The sequence below is a fragment of the Lepisosteus platostomus genome, chromosome 14 (assembly GCF_059453375.1).
Source record: "Lepisosteus platostomus isolate fLepPlt1 chromosome 14, fLepPlt1.hap1, whole genome shotgun sequence".
NCBI lineage: Eukaryota > Metazoa > Chordata > Actinopteri > Semionotiformes > Lepisosteidae > Lepisosteus > Lepisosteus platostomus.
Window position 1 is genome coordinate 26,239,238 of NC_142624.1, and position 24,883 is coordinate 26,264,120.

At 37.2% G+C, this 24,883-nt stretch overlaps 2 protein-coding genes and 1 long non-coding RNA gene across 9 annotated transcripts in view; 1 reads left to right on the forward strand and 2 right to left on the reverse strand.

Moving 5' to 3' along the window:
• Positions 1–256: 256 nt before the first annotated feature.
• Positions 257–4,787, reverse strand: dlx1a (distal-less homeobox 1a). Its single transcript, XM_088605305.1, has 4 exons — positions 4,632–4,787; positions 2,913–3,512; positions 2,379–2,578; positions 257–1,660 (listed from the first exon to the last, which is right to left on the reverse strand). The coding sequence occupies exons 2-4, from the start codon at positions 3,223–3,225 to the stop codon at positions 1,409–1,411; spliced, it is 765 nt and encodes a 254-aa protein (XP_088461431.1). The 5' UTR covers positions 3,226–3,512; positions 4,632–4,787; the 3' UTR covers positions 257–1,408.
• Positions 4,788–7,893: 3,106 nt separating this feature from the next.
• Positions 7,894–24,883, reverse strand: part of metap1d (methionyl aminopeptidase type 1D (mitochondrial)) — a 30,710-nt gene continuing 13,720 nt past the window's right edge. For 2 of the 7 annotated variants that reach the window (XM_088605299.1, XM_088605304.1), the window contains exons 2-11: positions 23,293–23,444; positions 22,393–22,542; positions 20,980–21,128; positions 20,039–20,081; positions 16,622–16,785; positions 15,466–15,564; positions 12,079–12,176; positions 10,373–10,420; positions 9,639–9,717; positions 7,894–8,074 (exon numbers count right to left, since the gene is read on the reverse strand). In XM_088605299.1, the coding sequence (XP_088461425.1) occupies positions 7,996–8,074; positions 9,639–9,717; positions 10,373–10,420; positions 12,079–12,176; positions 15,466–15,564; positions 16,622–16,785; positions 20,039–20,081; positions 20,980–21,128; positions 22,393–22,542; positions 23,293–23,444 (1,061 nt within the window). In that variant the 3' untranslated portion in view covers positions 7,894–7,995. The other 5 variants (XM_088605301.1, XM_088605302.1, XM_088605300.1 and 2 more) reach the window with 5 other exon arrangements.
• LOC148649099 (uncharacterized) lies at positions 8,070–13,586 on the forward strand. The gene is made up of 2 exons (XR_015926286.1): positions 8,070–8,833; positions 10,954–13,586. It is a non-coding gene; the product is annotated as an uncharacterized LOC148649099 (long non-coding RNA).

A 24,883-nucleotide genomic window follows, 5' to 3' on the forward strand; every position in this document is an offset into this window, starting at 1 on the left:
GTTTTCCTAAAACATCTCGAGATAAATTGTACGCGTTTTGTTTTTTGATCGAGTGTTTGCCCGTTTATTTAATTTTGTGTCCTTGGAGATTTAACACCAACCACTTCACAGCAACTATACGCTATTGAAAGTTGTAGAAATGTATAATGCAGATTAGAATCAAAATGGAATTTACAAATAATCGTATCGTTTATTTTACTTTCAGTTGTGCTTGATTTAAAACTCATTTTTAAAATATTTTACAAATACAGTGCAACGGGGTGCCATTCGAAATTTAATAATAAAAACGTCGATAGTACAAAATCATTTTACCAGACGTGCTTGTAACCGTAAAATGACTCCGGTACCTTTCACGCTGTCCTTTTGAAATCATAGGTGAATTGCGTTCAGATTTTACACATTATGTACAGGGATTTTCTTTTAATGTAAATCAATAAATTAACGTGTTGAATATAAAACTAAACTTTGACATAGAACGCTAAACACATTAATTTTAATTAACACATTTTCAATATTCACAGGTAAAATCCCATTTCACAGTGCGTCAAGTATACAATCACACACACAAAAAAGCTGAATATATTGAGATTTAAATATGCTTATATACATCAGTCTGATCAGTGCACTTCCTCAGGGGAGTAGCAGAACATGCTGGAATTTCTTGTCGAATTGAAACTGCTTTTCCTTCTTTAAAGCTGCGAAACCTCATTTCAACAAGATTTTCACATGCATCGCTTTGTGGCAAATCCAGGGGGTTTTTTTATTAGCCTTTCTTTCATCGGGCGCTAATTTCAGACAGTGCTGTTTGCGTTAATGGAGCAGTACAAGAGCAGAAGTTTTTTTTTCAGCTGTTGTTGTTTTATTTAATACCTTAAGAACACACTCACGCTTTGTTTTAAAGAAAGCAACCACACAACTGTTGTGGACATCTGATTTAAATAATTTAAATAAAGTTTAACACACATAAACAAACACAGTCTGTACCCGATATGTAACCTATATGTATACAGACACATATATATATATAGGTTAGAGGGTCATACATCTACTCTTACATATATCAAGAGGTCACGGAAATGGGGTACAGCAGCTTTAACGTACTATTTTTTTCGCTATCCTCTCCCTCTTTTTTTGATTAAGAGGACATAAAAAAGACATTCTTCTTGCCCCTCCGCACGGACGATGCCTGTGCAAGTCTTTCTGCTTCCAGGCTGTTCTCTGAACGGTCTAACGGTGTGGAGGCCGATAGCTCAGCTGTCAGCGTTTGGGAACAAAGCTCCGCATCACATCTGTGCTCGTCTGCAACGGACCAGGGTGCAGTGCATCGCTGGGGAGCTGGCCCAAAATCCCCCCATGGTGGACCGTCCACGGTCTTCGAGGGGGGCGGGGCGGGGTTAACAGTGTCTATTCACATCAACTGCGGCTGCTGCATAGCTTCTTGATGTGCCGAGGGGTACCACGATGTGTAGCCGGGGATGTAGGTGCCCGGGTTACCCGCTGGCGCTTTCCCGGAGGCTGAAGCGTTCCAAACTGGGGCGACAGAAGGCGAGCCTGTGGAGAGACCTCTTCCATTGGCTAACGCGTTTGTGTCTATCGCCCCCCCGCCTTGCTTCATCAATTTCTTGAACTTGGATCGCTTGTTCTGAAACCAGATCTTCACCTGCAAAAGAAAAGACCCTTGTCAGACAAAAGCCGCGGTGTTCACAGTCGCTATCACTAAGCAGTCGGCGCGGTCAATGTTATCGAAGTGTTTAGCTCGATAAATCCTGACAGCAGTGCTTGAATCCAAACCGAGTATCCTGATCTTGAAAGAATAGTGTCACTAGCCTATTTTGTTTTCACGGAACACAAAACATGATTAAATGTACACATCAACACAAAATAATAAACGGGTTAGTATCTTACGTGTTAATACATTGTGGGATATTAAAGATAAGTCTAAAATTAGTCGCCATCACGAAAAATAATGCTGAATCACAATGTGAAAATGAGCCACATAAAAATAAAAAATAAAACATTTTGCGGCTGAGTCAACAACGTGATTAAAAGAAGTCGGCACGCTATTAAACTAGATTATATTTAATATTCTCTTTATCTTTGGTACTGGTACGCATTTATAATCAAGTTCGAAACCTGACAGTTATCTTTGTGTGGTCAAGTAGGATTGTATCATTGTTGCAAAACCTGATTTAACTTTACAGATCAATTCATAAAATAGCATGACATTTCATCTCCTTTTCCGATGGTGTTCGATTTTTGTCTTCAATGACATAAAGACGGACAATATTATTATTATCACCAGCAGTAGCAGTTATTCTGTTGTGAAGTTAAAAGTACATAACGAAAAACCGGTGTGCATTAAAAAAAAACGTACCGACCTGTGTCTGTGTGAGTCCCAGCGAGGCAGCGAGTTCAGCTCTTTCCGGAAGAGCGAGATATTGCGTTTGCTGGAACCGTCTGTTCAAAGCTTGGAGCTGCAAGCTGGAATAAATAGTCCGGGGCTTGCGGATCTTTTTTCCTTTCCCGTTAAACCGAACTTCTCCTCCTTCCACAACTGTGTTTTTCTCTGTCTCCGTTGCTGAGAATCGAACAAACAAACAAAATCAAAAAAGGAGGAAAGAGAAACAAAACGTGTTCAGGAAAAGAGCCTTCACGACCGCTCCAGCAAAGCAGCGAACTTTGCTGTGCAAGTTTGCTATTTTTACCATGCTGCAGTTTAGGTATAATTACCCTTAATTGCATACATTGTTTATAGCATTACGCAATAAATAATTACCAAGACTAATACGTGAACATCTGGGCTGATTTTCCAATTCGGCGTACGTTCACTGGACTGCAAAAGCAAAGCTTCAGCGTCGCCCAGCGCTTTGCAAAAGTAGGAATTCGTCAACAAGAAATTCTGGCGGTCTTACCTGTGTCTTCTAACCGTGTCTGCGTTAAGGTCGAGCTGCTTTGGTAGGACTGTACAGAGCTGATATATGGACTTGAGGAATGACTGCCGACCGAGTTGACATATGGATAACCCAGAGACCTAGGGAAAGATGAGCCTGTGCTGTATGAACTTTCGTGTTGAGAATGACCAGCAGAATGTAAACAGTGCATGGAATAGTGTCCATGAGACATGGAAGAAGGCGACATTTGTTGGCTTGATGGCCCAAATTCCATGAAAACTGCTTTCCCTGAGACAGGGCTATTAAGACTTTCTGGCATTGTAGTCATTGTCATCTCTTCTGGCTGATCCCTTCTCTTCCTTTTTGTTTTCTTCTATGATCTCAGTGAAGGATGGATCCCAATTTAAGCTGATCTGATTTTTTCACTTTCCATTCATAAGAAAATGGAGTTTGTCTCTGTGAAAAGTCTAAGCATGATGCTGTGGATCTACACAAACTCGCCTCAAAGGTTTGAATCAGCGATTCATGAATATTCATCGAAGCCCGGCGCTGATTGGCCCGCCCGTGCCAAGAGCGGCTCCGATTGGCGATCCAGAGGTTGGGTCCGGAGAACCTTCGGAACTCAAGAAAAACAGCAAAGCCGAGACTAAATTTTGTGCATTTCCGAAAACCATAGTAAAAGGTACAGCAGATCTGTTTCGAACAGATGACAGTAAGAGAAAGAAGATCATTTTAAAGCCTACTGCCTGTCTTGAAAGAAGATAGGGATAATTGCTAAAATACACGTTGTAGCATCCTCCAATACCAGGCTGTATACATTCACTGTATGTAGTGTTTCTGCTCAGAACACTCAGGTGCAGTTCCTACTGACATTCTTCCTACTTTGTGCCATAAACCAGTGTGCCATAAACGATAACAACAATACACATATTTTAAAAATATATTTTTTAGGAAAATGGTTCCTTCACATCACGGAATAGGTTTCAGATTTTATGGAAATATATGTTGGTGGTCAATGTGAAATTAAAACGTTACGTTTCTAATTAAATTAATCATTCAATAAAGTGAAGTTTGAGCATTCTAAGAAAGCATTTCAAGATTTTGTCCGTAAAAGGAGAATATGTCAAACCATTGTTATCCGTTGTAAGGTTCTTTAATCGATTCCTCACAATTTGTACATTTATTTTTATTTAAATAAATATTGGCAGTAGAATAGTACTAATTAGGGATTCAAATAAACGTCATGCCTTATGATACGTTGCCAAATGAACAACATTAAAACGTTTTAATATCTAAGTGCGTGACGTATGAAAAACTATAATGATGTGATACATTAATAATAATTGCAGTAGAAAACATCTACCATTTTCAGATATTTTTATTATGATTACTCATTTAGGACGCTATATGCGGTAATCATCTTTCACTATCAATAATAATTTATTTGACTAACGACTAATCCAAAACAACTTACATTTGCATCGCTTTATACAGCAAGGAAGGAAACTTGAATATGTAAGAAAAGCTTAATTCTGTACAGCTTGAACTGAAATCAGTTCAGGGCGGCTTGTCTCTCCCGGATCTTTAAAAAGACGCTGCCTGTTTTGAGACGGTCTCTTCGTGTGGACACCCACAACACTAATAATAATAGCCAGTGAAAGTAAACAAATTGAGAAAGTTGTAACTGTAACCTGTGTCTCTGGATTTGTGAGAGTTCACACGTGCAGATGTATTACTTACTGATTCATTTGATTAAATGCTGGTCTCGAGTGCTCTGATCCGCAGCTGAAGGCAGTCCTATTAGCATAACACTGATGTTTAATTTTCATACGCATAATTAGCCATATATTTAACACTTCCAGCGACACGCAGTCTGCTTTCATCATTAAACAGCCTGGGGACCTGAAGTGGCCTAGGCTGAACTACAACGGTGGACTACTGAACATTTGGAAATATGCGGGACTGTTCAATGTCAGATTGGCTAATAGCAATAAAACAAAACTGTGGCGTTCAACAGAATTGGGCTATCCTTTCTGCGTCATTTTTTGCTGTAATTAGCATTCCAAGAGAATCAGAAGTCGTTTATACCGGGTAATATTACATCCACTTTCATGGAACCTTTAAAGCAATAAAGCTCTAAATCTAGATTTTTTAAAAATAATATATTACATTTCCCCATTCTACCATCAGAATCGCTAATACATACATATTCGAAAAGGGTTTATGATTAATGAACTTATACTTTCGGATTTTATGTATGTATTGTAGTTATTATCAAGGAAATGGAACTTAAACGTTAGTTTCACTTAGTAATGTGTACATGTTTGTGCTGTATACTGTACCACAATGTGAATTCTAATGTATAATGAACAGCTGTGATATACGGCAGTATTTTTTCATAAATAAGGTCACTATTTATAGATGTAAATGGTTTATTACACCTATAATTTGAATCCTAAATAAAGATAGTCACTATCGTGGAACAATGCTAAGCGCGCAGGAAGCACTAACCTGTAAAAAAGATAACTAAAACGCATAATTGTATCAATAATTATTAGTGAATTAATGTAATGAGCTGAAAGATGCATTAATGTCGTTTTATATTAAAAATTAAAGCTTATCACCTGACAATAACAGTATTTTTATCAGTTAAAATACCTTTCAGTTTTTAATCCCTCATAAATTACCGTATAATCAGGACACCGTTTTGAACGAAACACGGGAAGATTCTGTATAATCCTGAGCCCAGTATGCGATTGATCTTGACAGTATTTTTTACGATCATTTGTTTTTTAAACGATGCCATTATAAGCTCCTTTTAACGTTCTCTTTTGTTTTCACTGCAGGTTTCTCTCATATGCCCAGTTGTGACACCTGTTCTTAAATTCTTGCGTATTTTGTTTCTGCTTGTAGCTTCGATTTAACATTGCACAGAATATAGTCTTATCTGGGGATCTGTAAATATTTTAAAGTAACCTGTTCTGAAACCCACAGGGGAACAGAAGGACAAAGCCGGTTTAAATGTTCTTTCATGCCTGTGATTGTAACCATATGTATACCCATGTATACTGTGGAAAAAAAATACTGAGTTGCTGTTTTTAGATTAGCATTAAAGTAACGTCCTTAAATCCAAAACAAATTCAATGTCATAGAATTCTAAGAAATGAAACGTTATCGATGGAATGAGCGCCTCTAGATAGAACATGAATTGTTTAATCATGTTTTAGAATATGCACCATAAATAACATCACCTTACAGTAATTTGCACTACAGACGTCTCGTTACCACAGCAGTTGGTAAATCCTTCAGTCCTAATAAAATTATTCCGGGATAATCGTATGATGCCAACAGACATACAGAACTAATGTAAGAGTAATTGTATGTAATCGAATTGTTCCCGATTAACTGGAAAATGAAATTTCCCCTCTACGCTACGTCATAGAACGGTGTTCACGTTTATATGGGTATCTTACTGGTTTCCATTCCACACTGATATCATTACGTGATTGTTAAAACTCAGTTTTACTTCAATTTGGTCTTTTGTAGACTGACATCGCAATAAATGATAATAATAATAATAATAGAAAAATATAGCAAAAGCAAACTATATGATAGTCCTTTTCTGAAATTTTTATCGCGTGTGAAGCAGGTAAGTTGAACATAAACCTTACACAAAAAAGAGTTCAAACTCAAAAACAGGCTTGGATTTCATAGAACGCGACTTAAAAGTTTTTGAAAAAGCGTTCAGCTACACACAATCTTTAAAGGAAATCAGTCCTTATCGGCATTTTTAACAAATTGCACATTTTTGGTAGGGTGGAATATAGTACTCTATTATAAATATCTATTATAATATCAATAAATTGCCTGTATTGCTTTTCCTGATTCGGATCTGGCCAAATATTCAAATTCTATATCCTTAATTTTACTAGGATACATTCCCGGTTAGCAATGGATGTAATAAATTCACAACCATCCATCTGTTCCTCTGCCTGCTCAGAATTTCCAGATGAATAACAAATTAAAGGCAGTTGAATTCCGTCACTGTGATTATCAACCTAATTACATAATTGAACTTCAAGATGCGAAACAGGGAACTTTTATACATGTTTAGCAAATACTTGTAGTGACAACATACGTCCGTAAACTGAATGTTAGACTGACGCACGGTTTCGGGTTTTGTAGTAATTGTGTCGCTAACTACGTAGCATGTTCTCGAATGACCGAATGTATTCCAGAATAATAGTACCCGAATTCAAACAATTTAGAATGGAATTTCCTTTTCTATAATGTGAGCATGTGCATAGCGTGTCACGTGGTTTTCCAGTTCTAAATTCAATGTAATTTTCATTCTATAGATAACAATAACAATAACAATAACAATAATAATAATAATAATAATAATAATAATAATATCTTTATCTTACCTGGAAATACTCAAAACACTATTGTCGACACAGCAGATATCATATTAACGACCTGTTTTTACACTGCAGTTGTGTTGAGACGCAAACAAAATAAAATGATGAGGAAAATAAGTCGGATGTGGAAATGAATACATTACAAAAAAAATCTCGGACACGGGTTCCTATTTGAGCACGCTAATGGTACTTATGTGACTCTATTAAGGATCCAGATCTTAGTAGGACCAACATACTGGTCTTATTTTAAAATACATTATATTATTAAACAAAATGGTGACTATAGGTTCCATGGGGATACGGAATTTAGAAGAACATCAAAGCAAGAGATTTTTTTTTAACAAAGTGCACCCTGTTGCAAAAACAATATTTTCAAATTCGTAAGGTCTAATTCATGTCTTGCAAGATTCTGACAAAACCTCTAATGAAAATTGTGCCGATTGTATATTGCTTCTAGTTTTAAGTTTGCGTGTTCAGTTTTCCTTGACGTTTACTTGATGTGTACCATACCCAGTTCCGTATTTCACCAATCGTGTAATTTCTAACACGTTGAAAAAAAAGAGAGCATTTTTACTACTCGGTAAAAAGACAACGAATTTTTATTTAAATAACATCAAAGACTTCTGTACAGGTTGGGATTGTAAGTCTTGCTTGAGCTTCCCTGACTTTGCTCTGCATCCTTCTCAGTCTTCACAGGGTAGTTTTGTCAGAATCTCTGCTCCTTTTGATGTGATGACTACAGTGTGCTCAAATTGTGCTGATCTAGGAAAAAAGGAAAGTGATACATTAGGCACTGATTAGCAGGAGGGAAAAAAAAACCAACAGGAGGATTTATGCAATGGTCTGTTTTAACACTTGTCAAACTTTACTTGATGTCATGTCTGCAAAGGAAAAGGTAGAGCACAATGAAAGGTAGTGAGGTTAAGTAATGTATGAGGCAGTTTTAGTCATCACTGCCTCCCCTATTGCTTGTCACCTAATCTGCCACTAACCAGAGAAAACTGCTCTGTATTATCTATGGAAAAAACACCATTGTTTAGATTTAATGTTCTAAATCATATGAATCTATGAGACTAATGCCATTTTAAACACCACAGAATCCATACAAAAAAGACCACTGGACCAATGCAGATGATTAATTCATGTTGTTAATGGGATCTAACTCACTAGCCACCTCGACCACTTTTATTTCAACTGACAGGAGTGACTTCATCTTAGTTCATTACACTATATACTGAAAAGCAATGTTAAAATCTGAAATCAAGGCATCAAAGATGTTTGGAACTAAATATAATTGAGAAAAATATCTGTTATTAAAAGATCATAAATGATGGTTCCAATTACAGATTTAAATTATTATTATTAAAGTATAATTTCATGTTTCTATTTTGCTTTCCTTTTCAGAAAATACTTGTATTGAAAATTCTTACTATGGTTGAAAAACAAAGCATAACATAAAAACCTGGATATATATGAAAAAATACGTCAAATGCAAAACCCTGTCATCATGCATTAAAAAAGGTAAATGTTTTAATTGCACTTAGCAGAATTGTTAACTCTAGCATATTGTCTTGAACAGCATACAGTACTAGTTTACAGCCCCTAGGGTCTATATTATGCAGAATATTTGAATGCAACTACATTTAAACACCATTGTGATTGCATTGCGATTTTCCACCACTGTAAAAGAACAGTGTTTTATATGTCATGTCTAAGTACACTCTAAGACATAATCTTCTGAAATCAACATGATTAAGGAATAGGTCTTAAATTAAGCACACACAGAGTACTAGAAACAAAATGAGCCTCGTCCCTTAATGAGATATTAAACACAAAAAGTGATAATTTCTTAATTTTGCTCATTTAATCACACTGTTATACACACAGTGTAATTAAAGTGCAGCAGAACGAAACTGAAATAAGGGTAGTTGATGAATTTTAAAGGTATCTGTAGTGTATGGGGATGACCAAGATGCTCAGTGATGCTGTGGTTTGACATGGGACCCAGCATCTCAGGTATACGGGCTCTTGTTGATGAACAGCTTAAGAAATACAACACAAGTCTCTAGGGAGGAGGTTTTTTCTCAATAACCAAGGATTTTTCAGTTTTGCATAATATGTTGATCACTCATCTATTCTTAAGAGGATTTGGAGTCTGAGCGACTGATAGGCAAACGCACCATAAAACACTTACATGACAGGAGGTTTCTCACAGCTTAGACAGTAATCACGCATTCAGATTGCTCAATTTCAATTTATGAGAAAAAAAGCCTCCCGAGCTTGAAATCACATGGCCAGTATAAACTGTATATAAAACCCCTTTTACCTTTTATTGTCAACAGAAACTGCAGTCCACTTATCTTCTAGGATTTTAAACTCAGATGACCCTTCCATCAGGATGGGCTCTGTATTTAAATAATAATAATAAAATAATAATAATTATAATCATCATCATCATACAATATTAGATATTATGCTTTGTGCAAAACAGAATAAATGATTTCAGCAACTGCTAAACTGTAAGGAGACATTTTTTATTGAAGTCTCATTGTTCACAATAAAAAAAGGTAAATAATGCTTCACAACATGTCTATGTAAGAATTATAACAAAAATATTGTAACCATTATTTGAGGCCTATACCAGATTTCTAAACAAGCCCATATCAGGAGACTAAATCAAGATATCACATTTTGTGTATTATACACGGAAATGGCCAAATTGCTTTAGAAATGAAAGTTGTGTGAAATTAAAACTATAGTAATTGATTTGTGATCAGGGCCCATTATGAAAACCAACAACTGCTACAAGATCATTGTATTAATAAAAAGCTGCAATTATTTTTAGTAATCAGCTTTAAAACAGGCTTTGCATTAAATACTGTAGTTTCAGGTGGCTAGAAATAACTATTTTATTGTATGGTGCTTTACAATACAGTGATGTGTATTGTAAAGGACTGGTGGCAGTTGTGTAAAATTTTGAATCATGCAGTGCAAGTATACTAAACAAAAAATATTACAGATATTTCTTTAGGCATAACGCTAATAATAGAAATTACTGACCTATTGTGAAAGCCATGCCTTCCTCCATCAAAATGTCATTTTCATTGACTGCAGAAAGAAAGAATATATATCATAATACAGTTAGCTCTTTCTAAATATAAATGTTTTCCAATGGGCATCACATTACAGCATGCAGGAAATTGTTTTTTAACCTAAATGCATTTGAATGTTTAGGTTACTGCCAGTTTGAAATTTATGGCTTGCCTTTCCTATACTGCATTTGAAACAAAAAAGGCAAAAAGTCATTAATAATGTGTGTGACATTTTTTATCCATAGACACAGTGTGAGTATAACCTATACTAACACTTTTCAAGTAATCGTTCTGTAAATCTGTAGTTTTATAATCAACGTCTATTTAGCAATTGTATGTAAATGGCAAAGCTGAAGAAGACTGCAATTTAACTCAAGGGGAGGTAATTCCACAGGTTTGTAGTTATGTACTGTATGCTTGTTGAAAACACCAACTACCATGTCTTGGTAATGTACTGATAACACAGACTTTCTTCCAGGTACAGCCAACTTTGCTAAGACAGCCTAACGAGTTACCTGAACGCAAATGTTTTGTTATTCCCAACTGCAGGTTCTGAGATTTCATTTCTTCACACTTTGGATCAGAGTTTTTAAGTGCACCAGTTTTGTTTCCACAACAAACAGTTTCTGTCTATGTGACCTTCTGTAAAGACTCTTGGATCTGTGCCTATCTAGAAGGAAAATGAGTGATGTGATCACTGACTTTTACCTCCAGGAATAGATCTGATTTTTGACCAGAAGCAACAGCCACATGAATTGTGTTCTGGTGGTCTCAACTAATTTCTTCATGGGCGCAAGTATTTATAGTTCAGAAAAAACAATGACCGAAAACTGAAACCAAGTGCAGATGTGGTGTTTCTACAATTCTTAAAGGACACTGCTCTTCGATGGTGGCTTTACAAAAGAAGCATGATAGAGAAAAAATAAGAATAAAAACTATACTTTCAGGTCAAACACATAAACTCAGCATGCGTAGGCTGCAAAGGAACAAGTCAAGTTTTATTTCATGCTGAAAAGAGAAGAAAATAAAAACTTTTTGGCTGTGGAACACCCGAAGAAGGCTCCACAGCTGGAACATTGTGTTTCTTTTCAGCATGGAATAAACCTGTACATAAACTGTTATGCTGAGCTTCATCGGTATTACCAACTTTGGTAAAATAACAACAGGAAATACATTTAAATAGACGTTTCCAGTCTTTCAATTTATATTTTATAGTAAAAGATGCCATAATGATGGACTATTTTTGGTAAATTTAACAATGAAAACTTGGAGATAACTCAAAGAAAGTGACATAAGACCAATTTTATCCTTATGGGTACAACACAAACTACAATTTAACTGAGTTCTGGCTTCCATAACCAGAACACTTTAAAATTTAAAGTTTAAATTGAACATGTTTTATAAACACTACAGGTCACTGAATTAATACAAGCTTAATGTTTTTCAAATTAAAACTGGCCTCACCATTTAGACTGGATGGTTGTACAAGTTCAAGACATACATACAACATACTGATTCTTGCAAAGGGAGACAAAATATGCAGATAAGTATAAAGCAGAAATTGTTCATGGATTTTAATGTGCACACTGCTCTCACTATTGAATTCTTGAATGTCATGTGGCAATTTGTAAATGCACTGTAGGCCAAATACGTCACAGATCATGTACATCTTACCATGATGCCATATTTCAGGGTGACCATGGAAGTAGGTTCCAATCCCATGACCAATGAAGTATGGGCAGACTTGCAGTCCATAGGAATTAGCTCTCTGACTATGGTTTAAACAGAAAAATAAGAACATAAAAACTTAGATGTGTAAAAAGCAAAGTACCATGTAAATTCTCAAAACAGATAAAAAAAATTATCAGCTTAAACTTAAACAAATTGGTGCCGTGAGCTACTATTTGTGTATTCAGGAACCATTATTTATAGGTCTGGAGCAGTTTTGCCTGTTTGCCAGATTCAACATTTCATTGTGTTATACTTGGAAACATTCAATTGACTTGATCAAAAGGCTACAAATCTCAAACAAGCCCAAAAGCACTTTTTTTCTACATTCACATTCTTTGGCTTAAACAATATTTATTATAGAACAGAAAACACTGATTGCTGTTCCTACTGTGATGAATTTAAACAGACAAGAAGCAGTTCTCACTCAAGCTAATCGGAAATGCTATAAGGATACCATGTAATTTATTACTAATAATAACAATAATAAGGAATTACAAGTAGCTACATACATGCTGCAGCATCTTTATGTTATGCTTATTAAAAATCATTTGAATTAAGAGCACATTTTTAAAATTTGTACTTTTTTAAAGTACAAAGCAAAATTAAATAAAAAACAAACATCAAATGGACACTAGCACTGGAGCTATAAAGAATCCTGGCAAAATGAAATACCTCTGGGCTTTACCACGTATGTTTTATAGACAAGCAGACTGAAGTATTTCAAAAGGTATTTAGTAGGTCTTATGTTCCTCCTGTGTGGCGAAGTGAGTTTTTAGTTTGTGTATACAGAACCTTTTCCAGCTCATAAGATGTGGAACCATTCAAGAATCACAGCAGCTGCTGGTGAAGCAGTGCTACTTGGGGCTAAATTGTGTCAGCACAATGAGAGGGCTGGGTGTATTCTCTACACGAGTATCTCCAATTTCTGTGTTCTTGAAAAAATTAATCATGTTTCTCACCAGACAATTAAATCGCCAAAAAACTGTAGCACAGGCACAGACACTTTTGGCTCAATTTAGAATGTTTGAGCATGTACATGAGCGAAAATCACAGGTAGTCTTCTGATGAATGCCAGCATCTGTCTGTAATATTATTTTAAAATGATTATTGTTAGAATGTGATCCAAGAAGACTATAGATGTATACAAGAGTCTGGCTAGGAAGAATGACTTTTTGTATTTGAACATCTCACAAGCCAGATGTGTGTCAAAAGAGCGAACAAGGTTCAGGATAGTTTGCACCGCATCCCTTATGCCTGGAAGAAGACGAACGAAACCTCTGCCTAATCTTCACTCTGCATCAGAGACTGCTGGATTAAAAAGGATCCAACTGCAAAGCAGATGGACCTACTGAAGGGGGTCTTGAATAGCTGTCCAGAATTAAATTTGTATGTTATTTTGTTCCTATTTTATGTAGTAAAGAATGCTTGTCCTAATAAAGACTTGAATGAGATGAACTCATACTGGTCCATTACTACTGCCTATGTCTGAATTCAACTTGTACATCAGCACAATAAATAATATTATGAAAATGTCAATTGTTCGACAGAAGGAAAGGCTGAACATGCAACATTCAAAACACCCTCCTCCCATTTCAAAGAATATACACCAATAATCACAATAAAGCAAATGGTGAAAATATGTAGGAGTAATACAGTATGTATATTATCAAATGCCCCTTTCTTGTGTTGGAATTAAAGTCTTATTGAAAGTAACTTTCAAAGATAACTCAATGGTGACTTTCACCTGGGATGTCTCAGTTTCGTTGCGCCCATCTGCATAGCTCAGACAAACACCTGAGCGTTTGAACTGTCATCAGAATAAAGGTTAGTGCAAATTCATCTCAGCACAAGCCCTGTGGATCCCACACTGTGGTTAATCGCAGTTCAATGGGAGTCTGTGAAAGATGCTGCAGTAAAAACCAATACAGTCTACCTATTACAAAACCAGCAGGGGTCAGAGCACACTGGAAACCATAACACCTGCCTGAAATTGGTCTAAAAACGACCAATTACCTTTGAGTTAGACATTGTGGAAAAAGGTGTTTCAATAAATTGCTAGCACTTAATGCATCAACTGCGTATAAAGAAACCAGTTGCAAATATGAGCAAGCTCAGGTTTTCAGTTGCTGCCAGTTAGCAAAACCATCAGAAAGGAAGGTATTGCTTAAAACAAACCTGGCTCCAAATTAAAAAAAGGGGCTGAAAAATGAAATAAACACCGTCTCAAGAAAGGAGTAAAAAATGTAATAAAAGCCATGGCTTTTTTTGTTTCGAGCCAGCCTTTTGGCATAGCGAACGAGCACTGCACAAGGGGAAAAAAGATCCTTACAGGGAAGGCTGTGTCAACTAGGTATTTGGGTTTTTTTTTTCCCCGATCTTTGTAACATAGCCTGATTAAATGGAGAACATGTCTCATGAAATGCATTCTCCCCTAAATGAGAAGCATGCAAATTTCCCAATTAAATACTTAGCTGTATTAGGGGCCGACTGGAGTTCAGCTGCATCCACGCCTTCAGAGTGGCACCCTCTTTAGTTTTTTGTAAAGAGTTAAGTCGCAAACAAAGAGAGGAAGGAGGTCAGCACCCAGTCAACACCTGAATGTGAGTTTTTTTTTGTGTTCCCCTTGATCCACATAGTGCACGGTGTTATTAGCTTTAATGATGGAAAATTGTAATGTTGATACAAGTCTTTTTTTTAAGTAGTAGGCGGAAGCTCCATTTATTACTAAGTTCTTTGTGACTAAAAGCCGTGGACAGTACATTTATGCTGCAGAAAAAAAGGCCTAGATGCTCTTTCCATAGCACAGCTAATTATTCCTACTGTGACCTTAATGATCTGTGCTGTTCCCTCCACATCTCATCCACGCGCCTACCCCTCTATGGAGGATAGTGTCAGGGAATATGAAAAAACCTATAATGAAACCATTTTCATGATGGAGAAAGGCTACTGGAGCTGCACTTGCTACAAAGAAGGCTCAATTATATGAGTAATTGTGATAATTTTCCCCATTCATGGCCCTTTCTGAAAGAAAAAAAAATGAGAGAGACCTAGAAAGGAAAATTACTTGAACAATAAAGGGTGCAGAAAAAAAAAAGATGAGACGTTGAAAAGGGGGGAATGCAATGCTATATATATACATATATATTTTACACGCACACACAAACAGTGGAATAACCACAGAGAACAACAAAAACGTGATAAAAGCTGATATGCAGCTGTGTCTCAAAATTAAACATTCTTTTCCCTTCCTATTGATGAATGCATCTCCAGCAAATGTGCCTCAGTAGTTAGCTATCATTTGTTGTTCCATGACAGGAAAAGGATAATTACCTCTCAGAGAGAATCAAAAGGCTGACATGCCCTTTAGACACAGCCATGAATGCAGAGCTTGATAGAATGCTTGAGTAAGAATGTAGTGCTTTCCCCTTTCTTTAGTGGAGAAAAAATTTTGTTAGACAGAATACAAGAACACCACCAGCAAATGCATTAAACCCTGGGTGTTCAAAAATATGAGGTGCCTCTGTCTATCAACTCTTTCCATTTGCAAAACGAAAACTGCATTCAAATTTCAATTCTATTATATTCACGGACAGGGAAGACAGTGAGATATGCATTACTTTTTTTGTTTCACAGTAGGGGTCGGATCCAACACTTCCTATGAAAGAATAGAAAGACAAGATTCCCTTCTCCTAGGAGGACTTAGCCTATAATTTGAATCTCAGAAGAAAAAAAAACCCCAATATGCTTCAATAATTGTACCCCACACATGGTCACAAGGGTATATTAACATTCTGCATCGATTGTAAGACTTAATGCTTTTGATGTATGGATTTACAGTATGTATGTGTCTGGATTTGTGGTAAAAATTGATGTGCCTAAATTGAAAGCTAATTGTACCTTCTTGTCAAAAAAAAAAGAAAAAGGCCTTATTAATCAAAACCATATTTTAGACATGCGATGGTCGGTAAAGCTTGTCCCTGAGGCAGAGAGACGGTCAAGACAAGCAAAAACAAAACACTGAATTGCATTTCTTCGTTGTGTATTTCCACTGCATCTCTTGTACAGCTGGATAAAGGCTAAATTACTACCTGTTTGTTACCCAATATATAATCTTAACTGCCTAAGCAATAATCTAGTCATTATATATATAATTTATTAGTATTTTGCTTAATAAGTTTCAAATGTAAACCTGCACGTTATCAATTTTGAGCAGAGTGTAAAATAAACATTCCCTGTAAAAGTGATATTTATTTTGACACATCATACGCTATCCTCTCAAATATGTTTGCTGACCCCTTAGGCTTGCAATCTTTCAGAAATCTTTCTGAGCAAGGGAATGACATTACAGCCTGGCAGTTCAAATACTCATATCAGGCTAAAATGATGACTCTCTGTCACAAAACATGTCATCAGCTTTACCCCAAACCACCAATAACTTCTGTCCCATTTGCCAGTCCTTCCAGAGGCTGTCAGACCTCTCGCCTACCTGATTGTGTTTCCAATAATGCAGAGAGGGGCTCCTGGCTCACAGGCTGCGATCGCATCATTTCGGCACCTCCGCGCTGCCTCCACCAGGACTCTGCCCCGTTCATCCACATTACCAACCAGGAACGTCTCGGAGGTGTCACCATGGTAACCATTCAAATAAACCTGCAAGTTCAGGACTGTCTGTCAACAGGGATGTTATGATCAACCCTATCAATGTCTTTAAAACACACAAACACTGGGGAGACTTAAACGCGAGATGTGTCAGTACGATTAAGCAGTCAGAGAGCAGGAAAACAAAATTTCAAAGTAGGAAAGGAACTTCACAGCCGACATCATGCTTCTGCTTGGTTTCCAATCAGCAGCAGTTAAAAAGTAAAACAAGTTTTACTTGGTAAACTGCCACCGAGTTGAGATTTTCCCATAAAATCTCTCTAAGACACATGACCATCTGTAAAAATAAGAAGGATCTAAGATCGAATGGCCTTATCTTTAGAACTTAAGGACCTGGTAAGATGGCACTTCATCAGGAACCATGTTGAAATTTCGGTGGTTAAGTTGTCAACGATTGTCACAAATTCATTCACAAATCTAATACAAAATTCATAAATAACTTTCCAATATCTTAAAACCTATCTGGCAACAATAAGGTATAAAAGTAATGATTTCTAGGAGGACGAGGTCAAAAATACATTTTACTCTAAACAGTGAGTTTTTCTAACTATAATCACACAGAATATTAAGAAATGTAGCTGATTAAACTCCTGGGTATTCAACTAAAGTAATAACTGGTACAGTTTTACAGCTACAGTTTTTAATAAAACAAACAGCAGCAACAACAGTAACAAGAATGTTTGTGATATAATAACTACAGCAAATGTTCACACCACATATACAAAGTATATTTGTCACACATGTAAGCAATTTTATTAAATATGTATGCATTTATACATGTAAGTATAACTGTACCTTCCATGTAAATTAATACCAGAATTAGATCTTGCTAGTATTTTCTTTCCAGAATACTGCTCAAGTGTATTTAAAGTGTTATCTGAAATCCTGTTCATTCTGCAAAATATTTACTGCAATGTCACCTTAATTTCATACCAGTAGTGCTGTATTCAAAACAGCAATAAAAGCAACTCTACAGATGTGGACATGTCTTGTATGGTTAAAAACTGCTCAGCATCAGATTGCTGTAACAGTGACATTGTCCAGAAAGGCTGAAATTTGGTTGATGTGACCACAGACACGACAGTCAGTGAAGTCAGGCTGATTTACATTAAAACATCAATGATTGCAAGTGGCAAAAGCTGCTGAAGAGGTCTTCAATGCAGAGAGTCCTTAACAGAGTCAGGAAATGAGAAGCAACTGATTTGACTTCATGTTGGATGTAAAAAAAAAAGAAAAGAAATTGCCTGTTTTGAACGGACTCAACATTAAAACGTGTAAAGAACCAGAGACTAATTTGCTAATAATACCCTTAAACTAAGATGTTTTACTTCGTTAATATTTAAGTAAAAGAAAAGGACCGTGGTAAAAAGGATGAGTAGTGTTATGATGAAAGACATTTAAACAAAGCAAATAAAACAGATATGTCATTAAATGCTGAGAACCTAACCAGGAAAAGAGGACCAAAAATATCTGGATATGTGGATGAAGTCATTTACATTTCCAATATTTTTTTTTATTTTGATTTTTACCTGTATTTGTTTTCAAAACATACTTTTAATAAGGATTAACAATGAGTGTTCTACAAAAGATGAACATGTTACTTTCTTCACCACCAGTACTTTATAATTAAAGATGTTTAATTTATAAATGATTAATGGTTAAACTACTTATCTCTGAAATTTTTCACAGTTTACCATTTAAGATCTATTTAATTAATTTAATCTCCGTATCGCTACACATTTTCACATTCATCTGGGGGTACAAACACTATCCATATCTAACATTATTTCAGGCAACTGTTAGTGACAATGGAATATCTCCTTCTCCATAAATTGAATGAATGCAGAGTGAAAGGAACAGGGTTTTTAAAAACTCATCCTTTTAACCAGAACCGCACAATTTCTTTGGTAAAAAATACTTCAAGACAGTTGTCAAAATGCAGACATCTTTAGTCAAATTTCTTGCCATTTGTCTTTGGCATTATTAAGCCCCAGAAAATGTTATACCTCTTTCGCAAAGCAGCGAATTTGGCAGTTTTAAATTACTTTCCGCATGAACACAGCGAACACAAAAAAAGCAATTGCTGCAGGAATTTAACTATAAAGGGTTCCGACTTTTTATTTCCCTGTGACTCCATTTCCAGTTGTATACATTATGTGAGTGCTTGACTCGGTGCGTGAGAGAGAGTGGGAGTGGGCGGTTGTGTGAAGCGATGTCCTGTGAGGCAGGTAAAAGCTCATTAGAGGGCTCTTCCCTTCACGGCTTTCACCTCATCGGTGACCTGCAAGGACCACCCCTGTCAGCTGAGAGGGCAGTTCATTCTTCTTAAGCACTCAATCCAGGGCCTCTGTTGAGAAATGATTGCCAATTGTGCCAAACTGTGTAATGGCTTTGTCATGTGGACTAGGGACTCAAGTGAAACACCAGAGCAACTCTAGCTTAACAGTGAAGGAAAAAAAAAAGAAAAAAGAAAAAGAAATTGCTACAACGTTACAGGAAAACACATTTGCCTTCCCCTCCACTCTCGCCCGCTCTTCGGCACTATCTGCCAGCTAAGCACTGCCCAGGACGGGCAAATGGTTAAGGTGTTCATAACGGACTTTGAACACAGCAAACCGTCACAGATTTTAATAAATGTAGGGAACACTACAAGGGAAAAGTGTTGCTGTCTAAATAGAGTGACACATACAGGCCAAGGCTGTCAATGTAGCCTCTAATGACAGAGTAAGATAATGACAGACCCCACTCAGAATCAGCAGGAAGAGGAAGATCAATCTCGGCAGAGTGAAGGAAAAATGCCGGCTTTTTTCACGTTAGCTCATCTCATACATATCTATCTGCGGCAGCTGCCCGACACTGTGGAGCTCTGCATTAACTACACAGTGGATCAATAACAATTACACCTTCTCCAAAGCATGACACATAGCAGGGATAGGGCTGACATTTCACTCAGGACAGCATTGATCTCAGTGCATCTGATTCCAGCCCCAAATTCATGTCAGACCCGGGGTCTGGCTAGAACGAACACAGAATGAAAAGCACAGAACAGAAAGATGTAACCAACTGCTTGGCCTGTACCTCACAAGTAAACAGCACACCCATCTGCACATTCCACATTTTCAATCTACTGTTTTTCCTGTCGCTACCGGCAATTCAAATGGAGATCAAAGATATGTATATACAGTGTGTGTGTGTGTGTGTGTGTGTGTGTGTGTGTGTGTGTGTGTGTGCGTGAAATACTCACTGTGACATCGATGTTGATGATATCTCCATCTTGGAGTGGCCGACTGAAATTTCAAAGCCGTGAAAAATAAAGATTTTTAAACAGTGGCGAGAGACAGGGAGTTTCTAAGAAAAACCGAACACCAGATAAACACAAAAACAGCTAGCCGGGCAAAATTAGCCCAGCAATTAAAGTTAATTTTTACAAACTGTCCACTGGGATGAAAGATTTTAATCTTGAGATCAGTCTGTTCACTGATGGTAATCAAATAAAACAGAAGGGGTGGCACTGCTGGAAAAAAATACAAAGTCTGCTTAATCACATGTCTGAGTCAGGGAAACGCCTTGATTTATTTGTGCCACTTTGAAAGCATCTGACTACGTACGTATATACACACATACAGACTCAGCTTTAATTATGCAGCACTCAAATTACCGCTTGCAACATTATTTCAATTCCACAAATATGTGCAATGCTGCCCTCAGTGGTGTGAAAAAATTAAGACAATCCTCGTGACAAACATGCATTCTCCACCTGTCAGTATCACGGATTGCCATGCTTATATGCAAATCATTACAGGAGGTGGGACATGCGATTTTAGATGAATGTGACAGAAAGACAATTCACCAAAGCCAAACCCAGCATTCTGTTAATTTTAAATACTAAAATATATATGTTCTTAGAAAATATTCCTTTATCCACCCTACCCCCCCGAAAAACAAATAAAAGACAAAATAATAAAACAACTACCGTATAAATACAGATGAACTAAAATTTCAGAAGAACACTAAGCCCTGCGGTCTTTTTCCTTAGCCTTAGATAATTCTGTGTGTTCAGAACAAACGCATAACTATAATGCCTACCATCACGATAACTGCTTTTGAATCCACAATGGCAATCCTATCATTATCAGGGGGTTTCCCGGCCAAGCACAGACTGCAGTATTAAAAAGACGTGAATACCTGTCAGGTATACCGTGACATACCACATTGTTCACAGAGGTGCAGACTGATTTTGGAAAGCCTCCATAACCCAAAGGAGAGGGATAGGCATTGTGCCTGATTGTTTCTTGATGAACAATACAGTCTATTTCTTCAGTCGTCATGCCAACCTGAAACCGGGGGAAAATGTTACAGATGACAAAGTTTTCAAATACGACTTTCAAGCAAGGAATCATTTTGCCATCTCAGCTTCTGAAGCATCAGTGCCATTTTTACAGTTGAAAAAAGACACGTAGCGTGTAGCCATCTTTAAGACAAGCAGTCTCGTACCGTGGACATGCAAACACAAATAAGGGATGTGGAAGAAGTGGTGTCATCTGGCATCAAATGGGTAAATAACACTTAGAAGAAAATAGTGATATTCGAGTCAGACAATGGCCAAATGATAATCTAAAACAGCACCAATCTTACGAATGTTTATGTTTCACTTCCATGAAGAAAATAAATCATCCACTTTCACTCGAATGGAGTTTATTTTGTGGACTTCGCAACTGTAGATCATATTACACACCCTTGACTGACAGCTTTCACTTTTTTTTATTTAATTCCACACAAGGCACTTGACTAAAATTGAAATTTAATTTAAATAAAGCACAATAAACAAGCCAACGTCCAACTGCTTCTTAGATATGCTGAAAATGTTTGTCCCAAGTTTACACAATTTGTAAAATTCTACAAATTTGTCTATCCAAAATATTTTCTTTATACGATATAATGTACATATAGAGTACAAGAACTGTTCAGAAACAAGCACCGTGTTTTAATACTGTAAAGTATAACATAAAGCTTTCCATACAGGTAACATAAAAAAGCACAAGTCTAGTCTAATCTGCTGTAAATTGTAATTGTATGCTGCAGAAAATTAAAAGCAAACAAGGTTAAATTCTAAAAATTTTCGAAGTGATGTATTGGAGTATTACCAAAATATGTTTGCATAATGTGTATAAGATTAAGCGGGCATGCTCAAACCTCATGTTTCTGAGTACACTTGAAAATAAAATTCTGAATTTGCAATAATTTTCAGTTAGCCTTCTAGTTTAACTTCTAGTTAATCGCAATTTAAAAACAGATTAGAATTTCTGACCCTTGCATCATCTAATGAAATCTCTAGATTTTTAAATCTACACACATGTAATAAAACTATGCAAATGTTTCGATCTGTACATCACTACTACAAATGCATTTAAAGCAGTCTTGTCTCTCAGGCTGCTGCTTTAGCTACAGTATGAGGGAGATTAACGGTTTAACAAAATATTCGCTTGTTTGACATCATCTAGTGGGGATTAACTGGTTTGTTTTTTTCCTCTGTGCGTTTAGCAGCAGACGCACAAACACATAAGCCTTTATGAACGTCTGCAGCGCTCTGAAGAGTACCTTCACGCTCCTCCCAGCCAGAAGCAGGATGTGGCGCGCCAACTGACAGGCCTGTCGAAGCCCCTGAATCTGATCTTCATCTTTAATTTCTATGTAGTCTCCCCAGTCTGGTATAATGCCTGTCGTCACATAGTCTGGCTTCATTATGTGCTTGAAGAAAAAAAAGATTGTACATGAAGATGAGAAAAGGCCAGGCGTGACAAAGGGATCATTTTGTGTGCTGGTGGCTCCTGCTCTGTGGCATCTTGCCCTCTGTGTCCCAGCCTGACCCCAGCTGTGCTTGAAGGCAAGACCCTGGGTTCTCATGATGTTCCGTCACTGCTGTCCCTTCACTGTACTATCTGCGCCGAGAGGCTCTCACATAATGTTAGTTTTGCACAAAATTACTACCCAGAGTCAATTTTGTTCGGTGCGCAATGTTTTTTTTTAAAATTTGTCCCTGGTACCTAAAATAAGCCGGTGTCAGCCCCATCTGAAAATATTTACTGTTTGCGTAAGGTGGCAGAATTGCTTTCGACTAATCCGGGATGTCACATGAAATCATCGAAAAAAATAAACCAAATCTCAAGAGCCCATGCAAGTTCAAGAAAAAAAAAATCAGTTTTATTACTACAGAAATCACACCAACAATAAATAATAAGCAAGTATGACAAGATTAATGAAACATCTCACGGCCAGTCTAAAATACACTTATGACTAGTGTCTTCAGTGACTTTATTGGCCTCTTACATCCTCTAAAGTCTGGAAAAATTACTGTAATTGTCCTGTTGGGCACTTGACTTCAAGTTTTAGGAACTAATATAAAAAAGGATGTCGGCTCATGGCTGTTACTTTCTAAGAAAACACCAAATGATTTCACGTTTGTTAACAACAGCTGAAAAAGGGGTAATTTTTAGGCACCTGAGGAACAGGGTGGGCGGGCCCTACAACAGCTGGCTTTACCACGCTGTAAGAGGAGCTCTCCTGTCTTCTCCAGAAGAAACACCTGTGCTGCTGAAGGGAATGCTGGCTCTTCCAGACACTGGCTCCTCTCCGAAAGAGCACAGCACATCCTGAAAGACAAGCAACATCACATCAGAGAGGTTCGCCTTCCCTGTTCAAAGCTCTTCTGCCGTTTTGAGGCCAGCTGTACAGGTGACAGCGAGCCTGCTGCTCTTAGGTGCTGTTTCGCATCCTAGAAAGTATGGCGAGTTTTAATGCATTTTTCCTTACCTTGAATTCATTACCATCTGCAAATTGTGCTCTTTTCCTATTGCTTTCTCTTATAGTATAAAATTCCCATTTCTATGTCTCATCACAACAACCCACAAACATAGAAAAACCTCAGGCAATTCCCCTCTGACGCTATGAAACAACTTAGAAATTTGACAAAAAAGCTTTTTTGATTACCCCACTAAACTGCAGGGGTTAGCTCAAATGTACCAATTTGGTATGCAAGTATTCTGTTTTATAGTGTTAAAATATCAAATAATGCAAACATTCCCATGGAAAACCCTGTTAGCTCATAAACCTTTTTTTTTTTAAATTAAATGTCCTGTAAACTGACATTAGATCATTACAAAGGATTTAATGACATAAATACAACGGGTGGCGTGTATGCGTACATACAAAACCAAAAAGTTAAAAATCATTAGCACTGGCGGGCGCACGACCAGTCTGACTTGTTTAAACTCCATTTTGCACGAAGACAAACGGCAACGATGGAGCATGAAAAAATACAAAATAATGAGGAAGCAGCCTGCTAGCAAAAAAACCTCAGTGGTCATAATCAGTATGAGTACATGGGAGCACCCTGGAGGGGAATAGCCTGTGATCTTACAAGGGCAATCAAGACCTGAATGGAAACCCAGTTACATAGCAGACACAGCTTAACAGCGCAAGGCTGTGCCAGTCAGCATCCTGGACACACTGCAGGCCTCATCATTACTGCTTAACCCCTTCAGTGCCTGGGGCATACTCCTGCACTGTGCATGTCATTACATCACTGGGATTCAATCAGACTTTCGGCACACAGCAGCAGGAAACGCGCTGAAGCTGGGCTTGTAAAAGCTTTTTTATGTTTTGAGGACAGCAGACATGTACTGTTTCTAAGAATTGCCACTAAAGCAAACAGTGAGCGGGGACTACATTTAATCCAGTGGCGATGGTACATTTTGGCTGCCGGTTTAAATACGTGGTTTGCGTTTTACATTGAAGTTTCCAAAAACCAGACTGAAGAATGGAGAAATTCAAGAAGCAAACCAGTAAAGACCACATTACTGCTGCAATCCATGCAGTTTGTAATACATCACTATTGTGAGTGAGCTTTGTCGTGGTTTCGTTCACATTTCATCACTTTACTACAGTCCTACATTACTGCTACATGTCATATAATACACACGTGTGGATTATACAGACAGAAAGAGAAAGGAACAATTAAAAAATAGACTTCTGGCTCATGATTTCTTACTTTCTTTTAGATTTTAAGGGTTTTGGTACATAGGGCCGAAGA